The sequence below is a fragment of the Alosa sapidissima genome, chromosome 17 (assembly GCF_018492685.1).
Source record: "Alosa sapidissima isolate fAloSap1 chromosome 17, fAloSap1.pri, whole genome shotgun sequence".
In the NCBI taxonomy this organism is placed as follows: Eukaryota; Metazoa; Chordata; class Actinopteri; order Clupeiformes; family Clupeidae; genus Alosa; species Alosa sapidissima.
Genome location: NC_055973.1, coordinates 6,943,733 through 6,966,772, shown reverse-complemented (window position 1 = coordinate 6,966,772; position 23,040 = coordinate 6,943,733). Strand labels below are relative to the sequence as shown.

General features: G+C 43.7%; 1 protein-coding gene across 1 annotated transcript; it reads left to right on the top strand.

Annotated features, from left to right (window-relative positions):
• The first annotated feature begins 248 nt into the window (after window positions 1–248).
• On the top strand, window positions 249–21,295 carry wasf3b (WASP family member 3b). The gene is made up of 9 exons (XM_042068485.1): window positions 249–374; window positions 6,541–6,697; window positions 10,965–11,099; window positions 11,626–11,779; window positions 13,116–13,233; window positions 13,419–13,600; window positions 14,614–14,871; window positions 16,350–16,651; window positions 20,468–21,295. Exons 2-9 carry the CDS (start codon window positions 6,565–6,567, stop codon window positions 20,623–20,625), a joined length of 1,440 nt encoding a protein of 479 aa, XP_041924419.1. The 5' UTR covers window positions 249–374; window positions 6,541–6,564; the 3' UTR covers window positions 20,626–21,295.
• Window positions 21,296–23,040: the final 1,745 nt, after the last annotated feature.

Genomic DNA, 23,040 nt, shown 5'->3' with positions numbered 1-23,040 from the left:
AAAAAAAATAAACCGTTAGAATTACAGTTTTAGAGGCCAAGTATGATCTAGTAAAATTGGGATGGTTTGCAAATCCGCAAGTGCCTCACATTTCTCACCAGCCAGAACCCACCCTCTACTAGCCTGCCTGACGCTTAGTCAGGGAAAGTCATGTGTCACTCATTATTTATCCATGGATGTAATTGGTTTGGTGGTACGTGGTCGCGCCTTAAATCCCCAATCTGAATTGCTGATTGGCGACGCTTGGTGGTAGGTCCCGCCTCTGCCAGGATTGTTTAGAGTGGTCAGACTACTGAGGACACAGGATGGCAGCCCGGACTGGAGCCTCGCTGGACATGCGTGTGAATTGAATTCTACCTAAGAATTAATTATTGGTGAGTTTTCATCAATAATATCTACCGTTATTACAATGTGCAGTTTGTTCTTTGATTGTATAATTTAGCTCTGTGTATTGGCATAGACAAATGATGCTCCTTTACTTTGATTTTATTCAGACGTTCAAACTACAAGATGTCAGCGGGTAGCGGATAGCACCCCCACTTGACTCAATGTTTATTCAGAGATTAGTCGCGATTCACTATCGCTCGCACCTACAGCATGTGAAATACGCAATTTAATGAATGAAAAAGCCAGAATAATTCGTATTTTATTCATTTCATATTGTTCCAGTTAACTCGTTAAGAACAGAGAAAAGTTATTGACTGGTCACGCCGCGGGCGCAGGGAGACTAACTAATGCCTTTTCTGATAAACAAAAACGCTATGTGGGTCGTGGACGGCAATTGTGCGGACCTCAAATTGATCGTTGTCACCATCGACTCAGGGTTATTGTGCCGGGGATGTATGTTGGGGCGCTCCGGGCAGGTTGAGAGTATGAGCGTGTGTGAATGTGTGTCATTCTGTCACTTACAATAGCTCAGACTACTGCACAGGAGTCGCATAGGCTATGCGTTAAACATGATATCAGACAACTTCTGGTCTGAATGGGATAAACAACCAAATGGACGAGTAGACAGCCATTTGCATTCTTTACCTATAGTCCAATAGAAGCTTGCATTTCAGAGAAGGCAAATGTGTGCGTTTAGTGTTATGTTTGTAGTGAAGTGAATAACAATGTTCTTGTTTCATCTCAAACAAGACATTTCTTACTTCTTTTAACTGTCGGCATGTAAAGTCCTCATCACGCCTGACGTTTCCGCCATGCAATATTGATGTGATTTTACTAGGAGCGCATCGCTGTAGAAATGCTTGGCTTATGAATTGGTAATGTTCTTTCTGTTCCGACCTTAATGGAGTTCCTGCGTTCGGAGGGCGATGCGCAGCCTCTCTGTCGTGTGGACTGGAGGTCTCGCCTCTCCCTTGTTGGTGAAGAGTATAGGGCTATGGTCCGGGTGAGCGAGACAGGAAGTCTACCATCTCCCAGAGGCCAACAGGATGGACCTCTGGCGGAGTTCAAAGGCTGGGCTGGCAAGGGGTCCCAATGATTAGGGCTGGTATAGCCAGCCGCTAGCATCCCACTAAGTGCAAAACCTGCACTTAGTGTGAGGTTATCTTTGTGTGTCTGTGTATGTGTGTTTGGGTAAGTTACTCTGGTGGGTAGCTGAGTGTAGGCTTGCATTTCTTTCTCTCTCTATTTGTGCAAGTGTGAATGTAGGTCCAGTCTGTGTGGGTGCTAACAGACAGAAGAGTTGTCACTGAGAGCTGGCAACGGCCTTGGGAAAGTGTGTGTGTGTGTGTGTGTGTTTTGGGTGGGTGGTGTGGGGTAGAGGGAGGCAAATGGCAGGATTCACTCTTTCACTGGGCCAGTGAACGGCAACCTTAAAGAAGGTCGGACAGAGGGAGGGAGGGGGGCTGGGCTGGCATGCATGGGAGAGCTCTTCTGTTGCCGTGTGAACGGAGAGCGCCATTGTCCCAGGAACCTTTGAGAGTGGCTTCCCCCGAGGTCTGTGTTCCCCCTCCCCCAACACATCACTCTCTCTCCCTCTTTCTGACACACACTCACACTCACAGATGCTCCCTTTCGCAGCCTTATTGCTCCCAGATCTGATTCTCCTCTCCTCTCCTCTCCTCTCTGCCTTTACTTTCTAAGCACAAATGCTGCCTGTGCTTTTTCTCCGTCATACACACATTCACATTCTCTCTCTCTCTCTCTCTCTCTCTCTCTGTTTCTCACACTCCCCTTTCCTTTGTCTGTTCCCAGCGTTGCCCTCCCAGCTCTCCCCCTAATTCAATACAATATGTGATAATTGTAGGCTGTGGCTAGCTGGGTGGCTGGGCCCACTAAACTGAATGGAAAGCTAGAGGCGCTAACAGCTTGCAGTGCTAACAACTCCCCTATAGCCAGTGTGAGGCCGACGGGCAAACCCACGCTTTTACTTCATTAGGCTACGACAATGGCACTCGCAGCCCGGAGCCTAATTGCATGTTGGCCGTGATTTATTTTCCGCCCAGGAGCTGGCTGTTCATGCCTCTGCTCAGTTTGATCATATGTCATGATGTGGTGGTCAGCACAGCACAGTAGCTCGAATCTTAGGAGCAGGTCATGTGAAGTGTGTGTGTGTGTGTGTGTGTGTGTGTGTGTGTGTGTGTGTATGTGTGTCTCTCTCTCTCTCTCTCTCTCTCTCTCTCTCTCTCTCTCTCTCTCCTCTGCCTCTCTCCCTGTTGCATTTTGTGTTGACTTCTCTCAAGTGGGATTTTTGTGAGACGTTTTGTGTGGCAGCTGTTGGGATGTGGTGGGGGGTCGTGTCCGTTTTGGGTTTGTGTTTGTGTGTGTGTGTGTGCGGGGAAAAACAGTGTGAGATATGTCCTGCTGAGAGGGGCGTGTTTTGCTGTAACGTTAACTGCGAGACTCTGGCAGGGTGATGTTCAGCATTATGTGTCAGATGAGGCTTCCATTTGCTGTTTGGTTTAGTGATGTCCCTCTAAGTCGTTTGGAGTTCTGTGTATGTCTGGTGCTTAATATTCTCTGTTTTATTTTCAGCACTTTCATCCTTCTATTTTAAGTTTATGTAAAGGTCTGTGGTGACTCATTGAATGGATGAATCCATTGTTTTAAAAGACAAACACTCACTCCATTTGTTGCAACAAGACAAAAATGGATCCAGACAGGAAGCAATAAACAAAGCATAATAGAATGAACACTATTGACTCTCTACAAAAAAATGTATGGCCAGCAAAGAAAATTTAATTTAGCCATGGTGATACACAACACAGTGAAATTGCAGTAAAAAGGCCTGTGATGTCAAAGCTCTTTTGATTTTGTGTCAGCAGCATTGTTATTTTGCGTACATCAGGCCACTGTTAATAGTGTCATATTGATAGCAGATGGCTAGATTTAAAATACTGAATGATTTTTTTCAAGAATCAATAGCTTTGCATCATGGAAAACCTGTGTTTAATGCTCTTATTGTCACAAGTCACTATTGCATGTCAGTAAGTCATCTGTGTCAGCAACTTCTTCAACTTCAATTATTTTTGTTTTCAAGTATGATGCTTGTCTTGTTAAGGGACATCTGAGCAATTAAACATGTAATTGTATGTAAGCTATAAGGAAGAGAAATAATAATATATCCTCTTCCTTTTTTCCCTTTTGCTTCAGTGCTTATATTCTATATCACATTCATATGATTTGTCTGTCATGCTCAGCTATAAGGTGCAGGTTAAATAGTTGTACTTAAAACAGGAAGGCAGTGTGTAGTTCATTTCTGACTTCGGGGCAAGTCTATTGTTTACGTCCATGTCCATTATAACTTAGCCAAGAAGGAGAAGGACATGCATGTTCCCTTCAGTCAAAACAAAGCCTAAATAATCATAATGGTCTATGACTGTCTTCTGTTGTGGTTGGAATACATTTTGTTGGAGTTTCTCAAAGACCATAAAAGCAATGGTGGCTTGTTGTAAAAACAAAAAAACATTGACTCTATAATGAACATATGTGTCTCATGTTTATGTGGTTATTGGTCTAGAATGGGGTGTGACATGTACACATCAGACCCTGTGCTGTGCTGTGCTGTGCTGTGCTGTGTGTGTGTGTGTGTGTGTGTGTGTGTGTGTGTGTGTGTGTGTGTGTGTGTGAGAGAGAGAGAGAGTGTGAGTGAGTGTGTTGCTTTATTGTTCTGACCCATTGGGAAGACAGGAAGTGTGAAGAGATGTGACAGGGAGGAACAGGAAGCAGGAAGCTGGGTGGAGAGGGGAAAAACAGGAAGTGGGAAGTGGGCCAGATAAGATGGCCACTGTGTCCCCCTCCAACACCCACCTCTTCATTGATTACTAGCAGTCTCTCCAACAATATTGCTTAATGGCTATTTGTGTTTCTATTTACCTAACAGTGACAATAGTAAGATCTATACCAGTGGTTCATCCCTTTTTCAGTGATGTACCCCCTGTGAAATATTTTTTCAGCCAAGTACCCCCTAATTTCGCCAGCTCTGGTTTGGCCTTCTTTGCCACTTGTCCCTCTGTGTTTTCACAAGAATTACCGCTACGCTTCAACCACGACTCCATCGTTTGAGTTTTGACAGTGATTGACAGGTAATGGCAGGTGGCATGTGACCAGTAGGCACGGCTAAAGTACCCTTGAGCAAGGCACCTAACCCCTCACTGCTCCCCGAGCGCCGCTGTTGTTGCAGGCAGCTCACTGCGCCAGGATTAGTGTGTGCTTCACCTCACTTATACTTATACAACTGTTTGTTTGTTTGTTTGTCTGGTAATAAGAGAGGATTGTCAACAAATGTTTTGTTTGTAAATCTGTGACATTGGGTACGTTTACACAGGTGAAGTAGAATGCATAGCAGAAAAAGCTTTCTGGTGTTACATACTATTAAACAGGGGATAAAATGGAGTCCAACAAATCATGTTCTGTTAGTGATTCCCTCCATAGTGGATTGTGCTGATTAAAGCCTTCTGTGCCATGTCCCCACACTGGCTGTACACACACACACACACACACACACACACACTGTGTGCGATTGGTGTTGACCCTACAGCTGGACAGCGATCAGGATCAATAGGATTAGCCCCAACTGTAGCCTCTTCTCCTAATGCCTTAAGCTTTTCCCCTGATTGACAGTCTCTCACATGTTTCCCAGAAGGCCTTGTTGGGCTGTTCGAACACGGCCACGTTTGTCCCATTTCATACTGGGTGTCACTGAGCAGCGCTGTAGTAACACAGTAACATCCTCATGTAGCGGCTTCATTTTGTTATATCAGTGTAACATATAAATGGAGTGGCTTTGTAGTGATATGGTAGTGTACAATGCTTCAGCATCATGTTATAGGTCTTATATTGTTATGTTAGAGCAGGGATTCCCAAACTGTGGTATGTGAATTTCCACTAGGGGGTACGCGAGATGAAAAGGGCAATGTCGGAAAAGGTGTTCAAAAATATATTTTTTTAAATCTTAAACCTATGTTCTCTTTGTTCTTTGTGTTTCATGATGTTTTTATAGTGTGAGAGCTCATAGACCAGTTGCACATTTTGATTTTGATATTTGGTATTATGTAGGGCGGCTAATTAAACATGATGCCTGGAATGCCTCACTAGAATGTGTTACGTTTTTATGTGTCAGGTGGTGGGGGTACGTGAGCCAAGTCAGCATGTAGGTGGTGGTACACGGGAAAAAAAGTTTGGGAACTGTTGCGTTAGAATAATATAACTCTATTGTGGCTTTAGAGTGATATGTTAGTGTACCAAGCTTCAGCATCATGTTATAGGTCTTAAATTGTTAGGTTAGAGTAACATAACCATGTTGTATGACTCATATTGTTATATTAGTGTTACAGTATCATGCTGTAGGTTCATATTGCCATGTTAGGCTAATATAATTGTGTTGTGGGCTCATATATTTGTTTCAAGGTAGTATATTTGTTTCAAGGTAGTGGGTGTTTATATTAGCATGATTTACTTGTGTAGTAGATTCATCATTTCGTGACAGTGTAACATACAAATGTAGGGAGTTCATATACTTATTTATTTAGTGTAGCATACTATAAATGTTTCTTAACTGGTGGGTCGGGACCCAAAAGTGGGTCGCGAAGCTTGTGGGTAAAAAATAAATGAAAAATCCCCCATTTTAAGTGCTACTTTGTCAGATCTAATATCCTAATATCCTGCATCAGCATGTTCCAAACAAGTAGGCCTCACCTTATCTGTTGGCTTGAACGCTAAAAAAAATATGGGTCGTGTATGGGTCGTGACTAAATGAACATGGGAAATTGTGGGTCCCAAAGCCAGACCAGTTAAGAAACACTGCTACACTGCGGTATAAGTTCATGTTGTAGGTTCACATTACTAGGTTAACATACTTGTACAGTATGCTGATATTTTCCTGTGTAATGGTTTCTGGTCTCTTTAATGTGATAGTAATACGCATGTTGTACTGTGTCACTCATATCATCTCAGCTTCACATATGCTAACCAATATTTTCCGAGGCTGTGGTAATGGTAATTGTTTTGAATGATGCCACCTGGATGTACCTATAATTTTGTTAAAGATTCTGCTAACTTTAAATGTGACCTTGTGTGTGTGTGTGTCTGTTTTAGTGGGGGACGGCTTGAGGCGCAGTCATGCCGCTGGTGAAGAGGAACATTGAGCCGCGGCACCTGTGTCGTGGGGAGCTGCCCGAGGGCATCGGCAGTGAGCTGGAGTGTGTGATGAACAATACCCTTTCAGCCATCATCCGCCAGCTCAGCAGCCTTAGTAAGACACACACACACACACACACGCACACATATATACATGCACACATGCAAGCATATGCACACACATACTGTACACACAAACACCCATGTCCACACACAAATGTATGTACACACACACTCACACACAAAGGCAAACACAGACATACACACGCATAAATGTACAAACATATGATCACATACACAGACATACACACACACACAAACGCACGTACACACAGACTCACACATGCATAAATGTACAAACATATGCACACAAACACACATCACACAGCTTGCCTTGCGTTCACTTTTGGCCATTATCCCACAGCTCAACAACCTTAGTAAGGCACATTGACGGTCAAAGACACGCGCATCTACAATCCATTTTCTCTGTGATATCATACAGCAGATTCAGCAAGATGCCACCCCTGAGTAACAGATGATGAATACATACACACACACACACTTCAGTACACACACACAATACCTCATCTTTACCTCCAACTGAGGCTACATCTGCCAAGCCTCATGTTCTACAAATGCACATGCACTCAAACACACAACATGCGCACACACACACACACACACACACACACAGACGCAGACGCACACACACACACAGAGGTGACCTCAGTATGCCTACATACTGACATTTGATGCGGTGATTCTGTAATGGTTGTTTGGACTGTTTTGCTTATGATCAAGACTACCCCCATCTTAATTACCCCAACGTATTCACCATCTACCCCAGAGTTAGATGAGATGATACATACCCTCCTTGTCTCTGTGTGTGCAGTAACCCAGTCGGACACACTCACTATTAGCCTAGATTAACATAACTCATTGAGGTGGCCAGTATAGTTAGGCAACATATAGGCTACAAATACCAATATACTTCCCAAATGCTTGGTGTGTTCCTTTAAAGATGGCAAGCTAGCAGTAATTCTACCCCCCACCCCACACACACACACACACTACAGTAGTCTCATAGTATGTAATAAAATGTCAAATGTAATCATGTGTTCTTTGACCCATAATCATGTACTACGTAGGAAACATGGCAGAATGGTGTACTTTTGTTCAGGAGGCACACTGGTCTTGTCTTACAGTAATCTGCACATATTGGTGCCTCTAATCTCTCAGTATGAGCTGGTATGCGTCTATGGGAGAAGGATTTGGAGCAACTCTCTCTTTCTCTTTTCTTTCACTCTCTTTCTCACTCTCGCACTCTATGCGCACACACACACACACACACACACATATAATACACACACAAAATCATGTTCCTCTTCAAGTGCTTGCTCTTCCATCCCACACACAGATCCATCTTCCTCTCTTGCACAAAGCGAATATACACACACACACACACACACACACACACACACACACACACACACATCCCACGCAACCACACTCCCCCGATAACTCTCCCACACATTCATGTACACACACACACACACACACACACACACACACATATACACACACACAGACAGACAGAGAGAGAGAGAAACCAGTATGAGCTAAGCCTTTCATTTTGGGTCTTACAGTTTCCGTCCTGTAAGCTCATTCCATTGCTTCCAGCCGCACCATTTTGGCTGATGCTGATGAGGAGCGCAGCCCAGTTTCTGGCGAGCGAGGGCTGATTCTCCTCTTTCCCTGTCCAAACCCTCTCATCAGCACTGGTCCTGTCCCCCCCCCCACCTCTCTTCTCGTCTCTGTCTGTCTCTGTGCTCCGCTCCGCTCCCACTCATGGGCCAAGCTTGTCACTTGTGATTTCAGCTTTTTCTGTGTGAACGTGTGTGTGTGTGTGTGTGTGTGTGTGTGTGTGTGTGTGTGTGTCACTGCAGTCGTGATGCAGTCATATGTTCGCATACACGCACACACACTAGTAAGATGGGACTGAATGTTCTCTACGCTTTATTTGATTTGGTTGCGATGACAGACTGTAAATGAAGTCATGTAACACATGTTGGTACCTAGGTGTGTCTGTGCATGTGTGTAAGTGTGCATACATGTTGTTAGTGTGTAAGTATGAATGTGGAATGTGTTTTTTTGTGTGTATAGACACACCACTTAGTGATGACTTTTTGAAGTGTCTGTGTGTCAGCATGTGTGTTTGTGCGTACTTTGTGATGAGTGTGTGTGTGTGTGTGCCTGTGAGATTGCCTGTATTGATTGGTTTAGTGTAACAGCATTAGATAGATGGAGCTGTGCCCGCGGCGTCTCAATGCATCCACACCCCCCATACCCATGGGCCCCAGCCCACCCAATCAGAATAAACAACAAACAATACACACACACACACACACACATCAGAAAGTACACAGTAGCACATATACACATACACACACACACACACACATCAGAAAGTATACAGTAGCACATACACACACACACACACACACACACATCAGAAAGTATACAGTAGCACATATACATACACACACACACACACACACAGCCCAAACTACACATAACACCCACCAACGCATGTGCGCACACACACACACACACACACACACCGCAACATTGTGCACAGCACCCAGCAATACACCTACTCCTCCACTGAAAGATTTGAACTTTGGCCAACATCTCTATTCTACTTGCTTCCCACTCTCAACGTTATTCATCATTCGTTTCTCTTTCTTTCTTTCTTTCTTTCTTTCTGTGTATGTGTTTGTCTCTCTTTGAGTCAACATCATATAAGGAAAAGAGATAGAAATTGTGCATTAGTATCACTGTCTGTTTGTCAATGGCTAGAGAGAGAGAGAAGTGTGTGTGTGTGTGTGTGTGTGTGTATGTGTCTGTGTGTGTCTGTGTGCATGTGCGTGTGTTTGTAGCTTTATTGTGAATTCCTGTTGCGGACACAGACCTTCCAGCAGCAGCTGTGTAGGTTAAATATAAATGACTGAACACAAAGCCCTCCAGGGTATAGCCAGGGACAGAGGAAGTGTGTGTGTGTGTGTGTGTGTGTGTGTGTGTGTGTGTGTGTGTGTGTGTGTGTGTGTGTGTGTGTGTGTGTGTGTGTGTGTGCGTGTGTATGCTTATACAGGTATGTGTGAGGTATGTGTATGCTCATGTAGATGTTTGCTTGTTGCTTGTTAAGGTGTGTATCTATGTAAGAAAAAGAGATAGAAATTAGATATTGTGTAATCGATCCTGTGTGTGTGTGTGTGCGTGTGTGTGTGCGTGTGTGTGTGTGTGTGTGTGCGTGTGTGTGTGTGTGTGTGTGCGTGTGTGTGTGCGTGTGTGTGTGCGTGTGTGTGTGCGTGTGTGCGTGTGCGTGTGTGTGTGCGTGTGCATAGCGGACAAAGTTGAGAGACTTTAAGGTACCTGACCTCTCTTCCTTCCTGTAAATATTTCCCTGAAGGTATCCTGTGTGACTTCTTACATAAATAGCAGTCATTGTGTGTGTGTGTGTGTGTGTGTTTTTGTCCATTGGTTTTGTGTATTGACTCCATTCTCAGTAACCGGTCAGCCATCCAGTGACTCTTGGCTCGTGTTGACTGATTTGTTATTATTGAATGAGTTCAGCCTATATAAAGTGTTATTGATCAGATAGGATGGAAGGAGGTACTGTATCCACCCACCTAGCTATTCAAAGTGATGAATTATGAAACAAAACGTGAAGTACATGATGAACTTACAGTGCACGTACGTAGGTCAACCGTGAAATATAACCTTATAGAGTCTGTGATCATAACATGACCACACCAGTCATAAAAGGGTTCAAATTCAAGTTAAAATAATCATCAAGGTGAAGGAACACCTAATAACAAATTAGTTCTGGTTCTGGCTTTAAGTACTTTTATCACACCCAGAATAAATTGTCTGTGGAGTGAGAGAACTTCCAGCAGCCCCAGTGATGTAACAATGTAAGAGCCATAACCACCCAATCACAAGTCACTTTCACTTTCACAGTCATATTACTGAAAGATATGAATCACATTGTGGCCATCTGTGGGGTACAGCATTGAGGAGAGAGAGACATAGAGACGATTGGTTGGCCATCCGTCTGACCCTTGGTCAATCTCCAGTGTCATGAAGCCTGTGTGTACGGATTTCGCAGAGCTGGTAAACCCTTTGGTAACAGAGTGTCAGGATGCACAAGGTCACCTCTGTGTTAGAATGCTTGACCTGAATATTTGAAGCACTGACCACATGATCTAAATTCAGGAATCCTCAAACTGAATCCTTGAACTTTTAGTCCTTTAACATGTCACACTGTGTATGAACCTTCACCTAACTCCAACATGTGTGTGTGTGTGTGTGTGTTTGGGTAGGTAAACATGCAGAGGACATCTTTGGGGAGCTTTTCAATGAGGCCAATACCTTCTACTTGCGGGCCAACTCTCTCCAGGACCGCATCGACCGGCTGGCCATCAAGGTGACCCAGCTGGACTCCACCGTGGAGGAGGGTGAGTCAGAGTGTCTGGGGAGAGGGGGGTGGGGTGGGATAGGGTGGATCTCTGGCACGGGTATCAGAAAGGGTGAGGGGGTCTGTGTGCCAGTGTGTCTGTCAGCTACGGTTACTCGAGACCAGGGCGATCAATATGGGGATGGATTGGATGTATGGAACTGGAGCTTTGTGGTTAAGGATGAAATGTAACCTTTTTTTCTTTTGTCTCTTTCTCTCTCTCTTTTCTCTCTCTTGTCTTTTTCACTCAATGTATGCTGCTATTTCTCTCTCTCTCTCTCTGTTCCTGTCTATCTCTCTATATCTGTCTGGATCGCTCCCTCTCTCTCATTCTCTTGTCTCTCTCTGTTTGCTCTCTTCCTCTCTTCCTCTATCTGTCTGGATCTCTCTCCCTCTCTCCATTTCTGTCTCCCTCTCTCTCCATTTCTCTCTCTCTCTATTGGATGCCCTTTCTGTCTCCCTCTCTCCCTCTCTCTCTCTCTCTCTCTTTCCCTTTCACTCTGCTTGTCTGTCCTTTATCTCTGCAGTCTCCCTCCAGGACATAAACATGAAGAAGGCATTTAAGAGCTCTACCCACCAGGACCAGCAGGTGGTATCCAAGAGCAGCGTTCCCATTCCTGTCAAGGAGATGTACAACCTGAGTGACAAGCCCCCACCACTCAATAATCTTTCATGTTACAGGTTAGACTCTCTCTCTCTCTCTCTCTCACTCACACACACACACACACACACACACACACACACACCATTCACACTCCCTAGCTCCCATCTCTCTCCCTCTTTCTCTTCCCCTCCCTCCCTCTCTCTCTATCTCTCGCTCACTCTCTCTTAGTCTCTGTCTGTCTGTCTCTCTCTTTCTCTTCTCCACTGTGCCATCCCAAACTATAACTACCTTCCCCAACACGTGAGACCCCTCACTCCTCACTCCTCACTCCTCTCCCATGGCATGCAGTCAGCTTGCCTTTATATTCTATTCTTTCAACAGCAGTACAGTGCTCTCGCTCTCTCCATCTTTTTGTCCCGCATCCTTTTAGTTTTGCATCCTCCTCTTTTATGCTATAACCCTGTCTCTTTCCCTCTCTTCATCCTCCTCTTTTATGCTATAACCCTGTCTCTTTCCCTCTCTTCATCTCTCCGTCTCTCACACATCGACAAGCCCATTTGTCTGCACACAGACATGCGCACGCACGCACGCACGCACGCGCAGACACACACTGACAAGCCCCAAGCCTTCTCCTCAGAATATATACTCGCACATGCACATACACACAGATTATGTCCGCCTCTCACATACCATGAATACATACACACACACACACATGCACACACAAATTCTCTCTCTCTATGTCTGTTTCTCTCTATGTCTGTTTCTCTCTCTCTCTCTCTCTCTCTCTCTCTCTCTCTCTCTCTCTCTCTCTCTCTCTCACTCTCTCTCTGTCTCACTCGTTCTCAAAGTACATGACTACCCTCCCTGAGTTCTGGGCTCTGACTTTACATAATAATAAATGTGGGTCAGTCATGAATACTTCAGAGCATCCAAAGTAGTTTACAAGGTTGGTCTTGTCCTGTTCCATGGATGTGGGCCACATATAAATACTTTAGTGTTGCAAATGTACTTCAGGTGCATTTACATGTCTTAGGGACAAATGTTGTTGCTTATTTATTAATGTATTCCATATTTCTGAGGACTGCATTTTTATCACTTAGAACAGTCAGTGTTTTGTTGTTAGTAGTAATCTGGAGCATAGTAATTGTACTGAATGCATGGACGTGGCTATATTTATGCCTTGCTGTTCATTTCATATTATATAAATTATATTATATTAAATAAAGTGACCAAATGTCTATACTACAGTTAAGGATATCATTCTTAGTAATAACATTGCTGTTATTCCATATTATTACTTTAGTAATAACATAGCTATTGTTCAATGTTATTACCTCAAACATAGCAGGGTGTAGCACTAGACAGCAGTAGCAATTGATTGTTACAGTCGGAGCTGTTTCTGTTTTGCAGGGATGATGGTAAAGAGGGCCTGAAGTTCTACACAGACCCGTCGTACTTCTTTGACCTGTGGAAGGAGAAGATGCTGCAGGACACGGAGGACAAGAGGAAGGAGAGGAGAAAGCAGAAGGTGCGGTTGGTTCTGTGCTCTGCATTGGGGCTTTGTGGACTCCACTTGACCTCAGTTGGGTCTGGCCGCTGCATTCTTCCTTTTGGTCACTGATTTGATTTGTTTTATTGCATTCAAATGTTTTGAAGTCAAGTCTTTTAAAAGTCTCTCTTTCTCTCTCATCCCCCCTCCCCTCTCGCTCCCAGGAGCAGAAGCGTTGTGTGGACGGAACCTTACAGCGCGAGGTGAAGAAGGTGCGAAAGGCTCGGAACCGCCGGCAGGAATGGAACATGATGGCCTTTGACAAGGAGCTGCGCCCAGACCACCGGCACACGCAGTCGCTGCACCGCGGAGGGTCCTCAGAAGGATCACTGTCCCCAGAGAACAGGTGATGCACAGGACTTACACACATACACACACACCCAAACACACACACACACACACACATTGACAAGGTGACAGGTCTACATGGCTCACATACATTTACATGCATTTACATACATGTCCTTCCATTTATAATACTCAACACATTAAGGATAAACAAAACATCTCCGTCTCCATATTTGCATGCTCCTTATGATGGCTGAGACAGAGCAGAATTTTGCATCTTTTTTTGCAGCCCCCCCTAACTGCATCCACCTGACCACATTATTATGGACATGGCCTAAACCTCCAAACATCAGAGTTATTAGCTTAGCTCTTAGCTTACAGTGCTATCCAAGCTGGTAAATGAGACCTACCAGTGAGATCTACCAGTGGTTGATATTTCAATAGTTTGGAATAGCAGCCCACCTCAAATATAAATACAGATTTTAAAGCCACACACACACACAAACACAGTCACTGCACTGCACTGCACTGAAGGATCACTGTCTCAAGAGAACAAGTGATGCACAGTACTCACACACACACACACACACACACACACACACAAACACAGTCACTGCACTGCTCTGCACTGCAGAGGGTGCTCAGAAGGAGCACGTTAGTCCCAAGAGAACAGACAGTACTCACACTTTATTAGCCTAGGGCGTCGAAACGTTTGCACTAGGCTAATAAAAATCACTTAAAGCGTTGTGTGCTCCGGTCCCGCTCCTTGGTTCTAGCTAGACCTTGGGTTTCCTCTTTTAACTTCTGCGTCCTGTTCCGTGAGCACCAACCAGGCTGAAGCGCAAGTGACCCCCTTCTACATAACATATTTCATTGAAAATGTTTTTAGCCGCTCTCCTCTCCCTTCTTACCTGGTTAGTGTAAGACACACTAAGGTTTAACAGTACAAATCAGATTATTACAGAAAATAATACTGATTGAAGGGAGTGGTATGAATGTTGAGTTCCGGTGAATTCCCGCAGCCTTTTGTAGTAAACCGTCTCCTCAACCATCTCCTCTCTCATTCCATAGGGCTCATGCAGCTGACCACATGGACCACCACTACCCCAATACGCCCAACCATGCCGGCCACGCCCACACCTACTCGGGCCCGCCCCCGAGCCTCATGGGCCTCTCTGGCCATGCCCTCGCTGGCATGGAGCTCGACCCACGGGGCGGACCCATGGCGTACCGCAGCGGAACATTGGGCCGGCCACACCAGGCTCCTCCTCCTCCTCCACCGACGGACACCCTCAATGGGTCTGTGCCTCTCCCCCCTGTGGACTACAGGTAGGAGGACACTGCTGTGAGATGTGCCAGCAATCAATAGTGGTTGTTGTAGTAATTAAAATGGATAGGGATCTTTACTGTTTTGGCAGAGCTTTGTTTTTCTTTGGACTTTCCCTACTTGTTGAAACCAAGTGAAAAAGCTAGCAGAAGAATATCAGTCTTCTTGGCAAATGCTTTTACACCATCGTTTCCCAGCCTTGGGGTCGGCTGAGAAATTGGGTATATTTTGACCAGTGCAGTACATAAAAAAAATATATACATTAAATTAAAAAAAATATGGAAACCCCCATGATATCCAAGTTAAGTAAATAATCGGATCCTTCATTACAATCTAGCTATGTAAAAATAAACATCCCGCATGAGATATCCTCATGGGTAATAATGCTTGATCAACGTTCCAAACAAAGTAGCAAAACAACCAGTCAAACAAGTTAGTCAAACAAAATAATTAGCTTGCTAGGACATTTGGGAAAAAGACTGCGCTCAACTGGATGTTACTGCTGATATGAGGTGCATTATCTCTCACAGCATATTGTGAATGATTGAGGCCGCCAATGTTTTGTGACATCAAAATAGGGTCACTTGCCTGCTTTACACGCTAAGTGATTACAAATCCAACAAAGGCTGTTCATTTCATTAAGATAAAACAAAAAAGATAGTAGAAGAATATCAGTCTTTTTGTTTCATGTTTTCATACGCAAAACGGGATTTCAAATTCAAAGGTGGCTGTTTATTTTATCTTCATGCATGAGATTAGAACCCATCTCCTAGGGACTGAACCTTTGACCCTGGTGTTGCTTGCCCATAGTCTGTTGACTGAGCCATAGGCATATCATATGCACCTCATTTAAAAACGAATGCATTTTTAAACAGCATCAGTGAGAAAAGCCAATGCTACGGGGCTAAATACAACAAGGATCGTTAGGCCTTGTAATTGCGGCTTTGTTTTTGACAGCATGAGTTCACACGTAACATTAATTATGATGCCTAGTAGTCCTGTCTGTCAGTTGTGCAACACCGTGGGGAGATATATAAGGATTCATGTCCGCACTTATCAGCATCAACAAATCTCCTCCGGCACTATCTTTGACCTGAACCCATTTGCCACTATTCCTGTGTTGGCCATTTAAAACAATAGCAGCTAGGATTGGTTGAGTCCTGCTCATACTGTAATATCCAGTGACTTAATCTTTAATCTAATCTCCTATGGAAATATGCCAGATATTGCACTCTACTTTTCCCATAGACACGTGTGGATATGTCGCCATCTTGTGGTTAATCTCAGCTATGATGGAGGTTTTTTTCCTTTCCACTTTCAGTTTGTTGGATATTTATATTTTGCTGTGCTATTTGGAACATGCTGTAGTGAACAGTACTCTGAAGTCCATTTATTTGCTGCCTTATTGCAGTTGTTGTTGTGTCTGCTGCTGCTGTTGCTGTTTTGTGCTGATTTCCTGCCCCCCATCTCCCCCTCTCAGCATGGATTACATGAACACTGGGCCCCCCCCTCCTCCTCCCGGGCCCCTCATCCCCTCAGCACAGACTGCCTTTGCCATGCCTCCAGCGGGATCGGTCCTGCCTACTGGCCACCCTGGACAAATGGGCTACATGTCTCCTCCCCCACCGATGTCTGGACCAATGGTGGCACCACCCCCACCTGGGCCTCCACCTCCACCTCCTAGTGCCAACCATGCTGCCACCTTCAAAGCTCCGCCAGTGCCCAGCGAGGCCGAGCCCACCAACGATGCCCGCAGCGACTTGCTTGCTGCCATACGCATGGGTATGTGGGCAACAGTACCAACACTAGCATAACTAACTAACACTAACACCGGCAATCATCAGGATTATCCATGTATTTGGATAATTAAACAAAAGTAGTAGTAAAATGATATATTCCTCACATATAATGGACTTCAGTTGTCAGGTAAAAGCACCCTTAACAGTTTTCTTTTAACTTAACATAACATTTCCAAAACCATTTTGATGGCACATAACTTCATAACATGATGAACAGCACTTCTGCTATTGTCTGAGTGGAACACTGCCCCCCCCCCCACCACCACCAAATCTAAATGGAAAAGAGATGCTATGCTACAGGAATTCTGAGATATTTTTCTACAGACTGCTGTGGGTACATTCCCTCTATATCATATCTGAGTTATGTTCATACTTTGTTGCAAGAGACAGATTTAGTTAATTTATTATTGCGCTTCTCAACTGTAGGGGGACCCCCAGAGCAAATCTTGTTTAGTGCTGCTTTAATGTAGGTAATGTAGGTTCATGTTGTTACAAGTCAACGACCTAAGCTAAACTAAAGCCTTCTGCACATTTTGTGACAATTTTGTACATACACACACACACATACACACATGCACATTTCAATACAAACATGCACACTTACACAATACACACAAACTACCCAGTCTAACCAGCCCAACACCACCTCTATATATATACTATATTTATATTTAGTGATGGGCGAGCTAAGCTACAAGCTACTCTATTAAAGAAGAAATCTGGCAATTTTTCAAGTAAAACCGATTGGGGGTTTTTCATACCGACAGTACTCGGTGACCTTGAGAAACGGAGATCTTTATGCAAATCACCAGATTTCTCCTTTAATAGAGTAGCTTGTAGCTTTTAGATTTACATTTACATTTATTTCACACTGTTGTCTAAGTGGCTTACATATTTCAACTATATTACAAGGGATTACATTGTCCCCAGAGCAACTTGGGGTTAAGTGCCTTGCTCAAGGGCACAACAGTGGAAGCCGGGAATTGTACCCACAACTTTCAGGCTACTGCACGCAAGCCCAGCTCCTTAACCACTACACTACCACTGCCCATATGAGCTTGCCCATCACTGTTTATATTACAGATATTTATCCACTACAGCTATCACAGCAGTCAGCTATCTACACTACCTTAGTTACAGCTCCCCAACAACACTAGCCCTCATCTCCCCAACAACACTATAACCCTCATCTCCCCAACAACACTATAATAATAATAATAATAAATATAATACATTTTATTTGCCTTTCAGGACACCCAAGGTCGCTTCACAGATAAAACAAATAGAAGGAAAAAATATATATCAAAAAGGGAGAAAAATTATAAAATATATATATATATCATAGTCCATAGGCTAGTCTGAAGAGATTTTCAGTTCCTTTTTAAACTGGGCAGTGGATTCACACTGCCTGATGTCGTTTGGTTGTGAGTTCCATAGCTTTGGGGCTGTGTGGGAGAACGCTCTCTCTCCCATGGTGCTGAGGTTCATCTTGGGCACCTTGAGCAGACCAGCTGATGAGGATCGCAGCGAGCGGGAAGGGGTGTAGCTCTCCAAGAGGTCGGTGATGTAATTGGGAGCAAGGTTATATGCAGGGCCTTATATGTCAACAGTAGGATCTTAAACTGGACTCTCTCACTAACTTACTATCCTGGCTGCAGAGTTCTGAATTATTTGGAGGCGATGGAGTGATTTATGTGGAATGCTAGAGAAGATGGAGTTGCAGTAATCAATGTGGGATGTAACATAGGCGTTTACAAGTACTTCTGCACTTTGCTGACTGAGGGAGGGGCGCAGTCTTGTGATGTTGCGCAGATGGAAAAAGGCGCTGTGAGACACACTGTTAATATGGGCAGTGAATGAAAGTGTGCTGTCTAGTATAACACCAAGACTCTTCACCTTGGTGGAGCAGGCAATGTTGGAACAAGTAATTCAGTCTTGTTACTGTTCAGTTTTAGGTAGTTGTTAGTCATCCACAGATTTATATCATGCAGACAGGCAGTCATCGAAGCAGGAGGACTATAGCCCTCATCTCCCCAACAACACTATAGCCCTCATCTCCCCAACAACACTATACCATTCAGCTCACCAATAACAGTATACCAGTCAACTCACCAACAACACTATACCAGTCAGCTCCCCAATAACATTAAGACCGTTAGCTTGCCTGTAACACTATACTAGTCAGATAACCAATAACATTATGGGCCCTATTTTGACAGTCTGAAACCCATGGTCTGATTCCTGATCCCCCTTTGGCAAATTTGGGGATCAGGAATCAGATCCGTCTGGCCAACAGGCCATTGATACCTATTTCCAATATTCCTAAAAACTGGGCACAGAATTACAATCTTATCTGGCATGCATATGTATTTTCTTTGGAATTGAATTTTGGTAAGAGTTTAATGCACAAATTTAAGTTTAATTTCACTGTTAGTTAAGCCCCTGCTGGAAGTAGTAAGTCAATGAACCCTTTCCAGACCCACTCTCAATTGAGAAGAATCTGGTGTCAACGAGGCTAGGTATTTTGAGGTTGAGTAAGCAAATCTCTGCAGAAGGAATCTGCACACCAAACTGTGCAATACAAGAATTCCATTAAAGATTGCTTTACTAAAATGTGTGTGTATAGTCTACATGCATCTGCACTTGCCAAGTATTTGAACTCAGGCATTGTGGCGAAGTTAGTTGGTTGGATATTCAACGGATATTCATTGTGGCTGGTTTCACCTAGTCGAATATCCAACCTAAAACCAACTTCACCACGGTCTTGTAGGAAAAAAAACAGTTAGTTTTTTACTTTCACTATTGACTGACAAGGGGTTACATTCGAAAACATAGCCTGAAAAAAGCAACACTTACCCCAAATAATATTCAAATGACCGAATAAAAATCCTAAGGATATTCATCCAAGCAGACGAGTCGTTGCCTGGGACACGTTGCTAAGGATGCTTACATTTTGTGACAGGGCCCTTAAAATAGCTTTACATGCGCTTTTCACTTTAGAACAGGTTTTTCTTGGTCAGTGGTGTTGTCATTTTTAGTGGCATTAAAATAGTGATTTTTGTTCATGCACCTGACCACACCTATTTTTTTCATTGACATGCCCATGGGTGCGCAATCTTCATTTGACAACTTATGAACTCAAACGCTTCGCAAAAACCAATCACTGCGTTGGGTGAAAGATAGGAACAAGACTTGCGTTGCACTTGATGCCACGATGTGACGGGTGTACGATATATAAGCCCTACAGCCGTTAAAACACTTAAAACACTGACAATGACAGTCAGTTATCTAATCAACAGAAGCACTCACCAACCTCTCTTGCCCCAGGCAGGCAGGCAGGACAATGAGCTGAAGCCTCGAGTCACAAGTCTCTGACTACTTCTACTCTCTCTCTCACACACACGCACATACACTCACAGCTTGTCAGTGGCTCTGTGACCTTCCTGCACTTTCATCTGCATTCATTCATTAAGCAGCAGCAGCAGCTTCCCTCATTTTAATCTGGAAATTGTGTACAGTGAATATGCATTAGAAATTATGAAAAATGGAGGCTAGAATATAATGTTCACACACACACACACACTCACAGGACAAGTACTGATGCTGTGCCAGAGTACCTTTAGATTAAGGCAGCTGAATATTGACTAATATGTGTGTGTGTGTGTGTGTGTGTCTATTCAGGTGTCTGTAATCCTATGGACACGTGGGCTTGTGTGTGCGTTACATGAGATACAGTAACAGGAATATGTGTGTGTGTGTATGTGCACGATATCTAACAGTGTGTGTGTTGCATTCACAGGTATTCAGCTGAAGAAGGTGCAGGAGCAGCAAGAACAGCAGGCCAAGCGGGAGCCTGTGGGCAACGACGTGGCCACCATCCTGTCGCGACGCATAGCCGTCGAGTACAGCGACTCCGAGGACGACTCCGAGCTGGAAGACAACGACTGGTCCGACTAGGCCTCATACACACACACACACACACACACACACAATTGTATGTAGTCTTACCCAACACATTTACTTGTACTTACCACACACATGCACACACACACTCATTTACTGATCACACCATCTAACATACACACCTTACATACTTATACACATATATACCTGCATACTGATATAACAGGTGTATACACACAAACACTAGGTTGACCATTCTATATATAATAAGCCACAGAAAGTGAAATAAATAGCTGACTATAGCAACTTCTCAGACTGCAGTCTCTTCTTCTCTCAGTCTTTCTGTTGGCATTCTACTTTTTACTAATACTTTTTAACAAAACAACTGTGAATAGTTCATCTTGAATGTGTGTAGCCTGTAGAAGGGGATGTGAAGGGGAAGGAAGGGTTCCACTAAACGACAAGAGGCTGAGTACTACTTAAAGACTATTTTGAGATAGTCGTGGATTGCATGGACAGAAGACTGTCTTTGACGTCATACGGGGATAGCTAAGTGATGAAAATATCAGACCTGGAGTCAAGTATGTTGTCAGGATCTGAGAAGTGTGCATGTGTGTTGGTGTATGTGAGTGTGTGTGTGTGTGTGTGTGAAACAAACACTAACGGTTAGTGTTCTTACACCTCCAGAGAGTGAACTCTGACCCTGTCATGATTAAAATAAAAAGAAGAAAAAAATATCTTCTGTGTGAGTTCTTCTCTATCCTGGGATCGTCATGGAAACTGCACAGACGCTCCACCACTACCACACCACCACACCCTAAACTCTGAGACATTAGTCTCTATGGAAACCGTACAGCTGAGACAAATATCTCCATGGAAACAGTTGAGTTGAGGCACTGAACGGATGTGAGTGAATGAATAAACAAACTGACACAGGGTCTATTTATAATGCACAGAACATTCTTTTTAATACAAAATTAACAATATCTCTCAAATTCATCAAACTAATCAAAGCAATAAAAAGTACAACTAACAACTTGGAAAAATATACACCACATCCACACAATGTCTTACAATGTCTCAGTTAATTAGTGCATGTTGATTATCATTTATAGCAGTATTTTGCAGATAAGTAATTTGTTTTGTGCCATTTCTCATCAAAAAAATAAAGTGCATTTCACAGTTATAACTACGCATACGTCTACACAAGATGCTGTTGCTGTATCGCCCCACCCACCCTCCTCTTCCCTCTTTGTTTTGTTTTTAAAAAAATCAGAAGTGTGTGCCACTTGCTGAATGTTGAGCTAGCATCATCCTCAACTCACACCCCCTATAAAAGCCCTTTCTTTTGGCTCAAGCGCTCACTCCAGTGGCAACAACACTGGCGTCATCTCTGACACGTTTGCAGGTTGTCTAAGTAACCACAATAAAAGCTTCCTCTGTTGAGTCACTATGCACAATCATCAGCAATTGGACACAAAGGGTTCTGTTCGGAAACCAAAGGTTCACGTCGAATTTGAAGATGCAGTCCACAATTCAGTTTCAAGGTTGTTGCCAGTGAAATTACACCCCTCCCCTCCACACCCTATTGATTGGATGGAATTGTTTATAGTTCACTTTAGCCACTATATTTGTTTCCCATTTACAGAGACATAGAAATATTAACTGAAGAGCTAAAGGACCATAAGGAGCAATTAGCAGAAGTTGACTAAAAAGTGTATGGAATCAGAATTGTGGACTTCAACTAATACCCGGCAGTTGTCAAAAACCCAGACTCAGATCCGGCCCTGAGTCGGCCCAGATCTGCTCTAAGAGTCAGACACCATCTGGACTAATGACACCGCGGCAACAGAACACTGAGCCTCCTCACTGCCACAGTTGAATAACCAGGGGAGGGATCACATAGTTGGAGATCGAGTCTGAGGTTGATTCCTTTAAGAGAAAGCACCATGACTGCCGTCACCATGCTTCTTGATTTTTTTTTTGCATGCCTTATGTACACTATCTAATTAATCAATAGGATGCCATTTCAAATAAAACAGTAATTGTTTCCTTAATAGTTATCATCAATACATTCAGAAAGAAGCTATACAGCGCATTAAAATTACAAGATAGAGAACTTGTACAGGCAAAAACAATGTTTTGGGGGAAAAATAGAAACTTTCAATGAATATAACAAAATATATTCTTCTTCAAAGGTCAAGGAGTGTTGTCTTTACTCGAATCGGTCTGTCTCAGCCCAGTCGAATACTTGTGACAGCATAACAAAGCAGCACAATTTCTCCAACACTTTTCAGCCATCAGGAAGTGACATCGCTGTGTTAACCCCCCCACCCCCCACCCCCACCTCTAACCCACTCATTTACCTACCAATAACACTCATACAAGACACTTTTAGACATCCCAGACGGCGGAATCAATGCAGAGGTCACTCAGGTGGAAGGTCACATGGGTGTGAAAAAGCCACTT

Bases quoted from the DNA above. Each gene is read 5' to 3' on its own strand.
- wasf3b (XM_042068485.1), top strand. From the start codon at position 6,565: ATGCCGCTGGTGAAGAGGAACATTGAGCCGCGGCACCTGTGTCGTGGG. The intron at 13,234-13,418 runs GTGCGGTTGGTT...TCTCGCTCCCAG, and splicing joins AGGAGAGGAGAAAGCAGAAG to GAGCAGAAGCGTTGTGTGGA. The intron at 14,872-16,349 runs GTAGGAGGACAC...TCCCCCTCTCAG, and splicing joins CTCCCCCCTGTGGACTACAG to CATGGATTACATGAACACTG.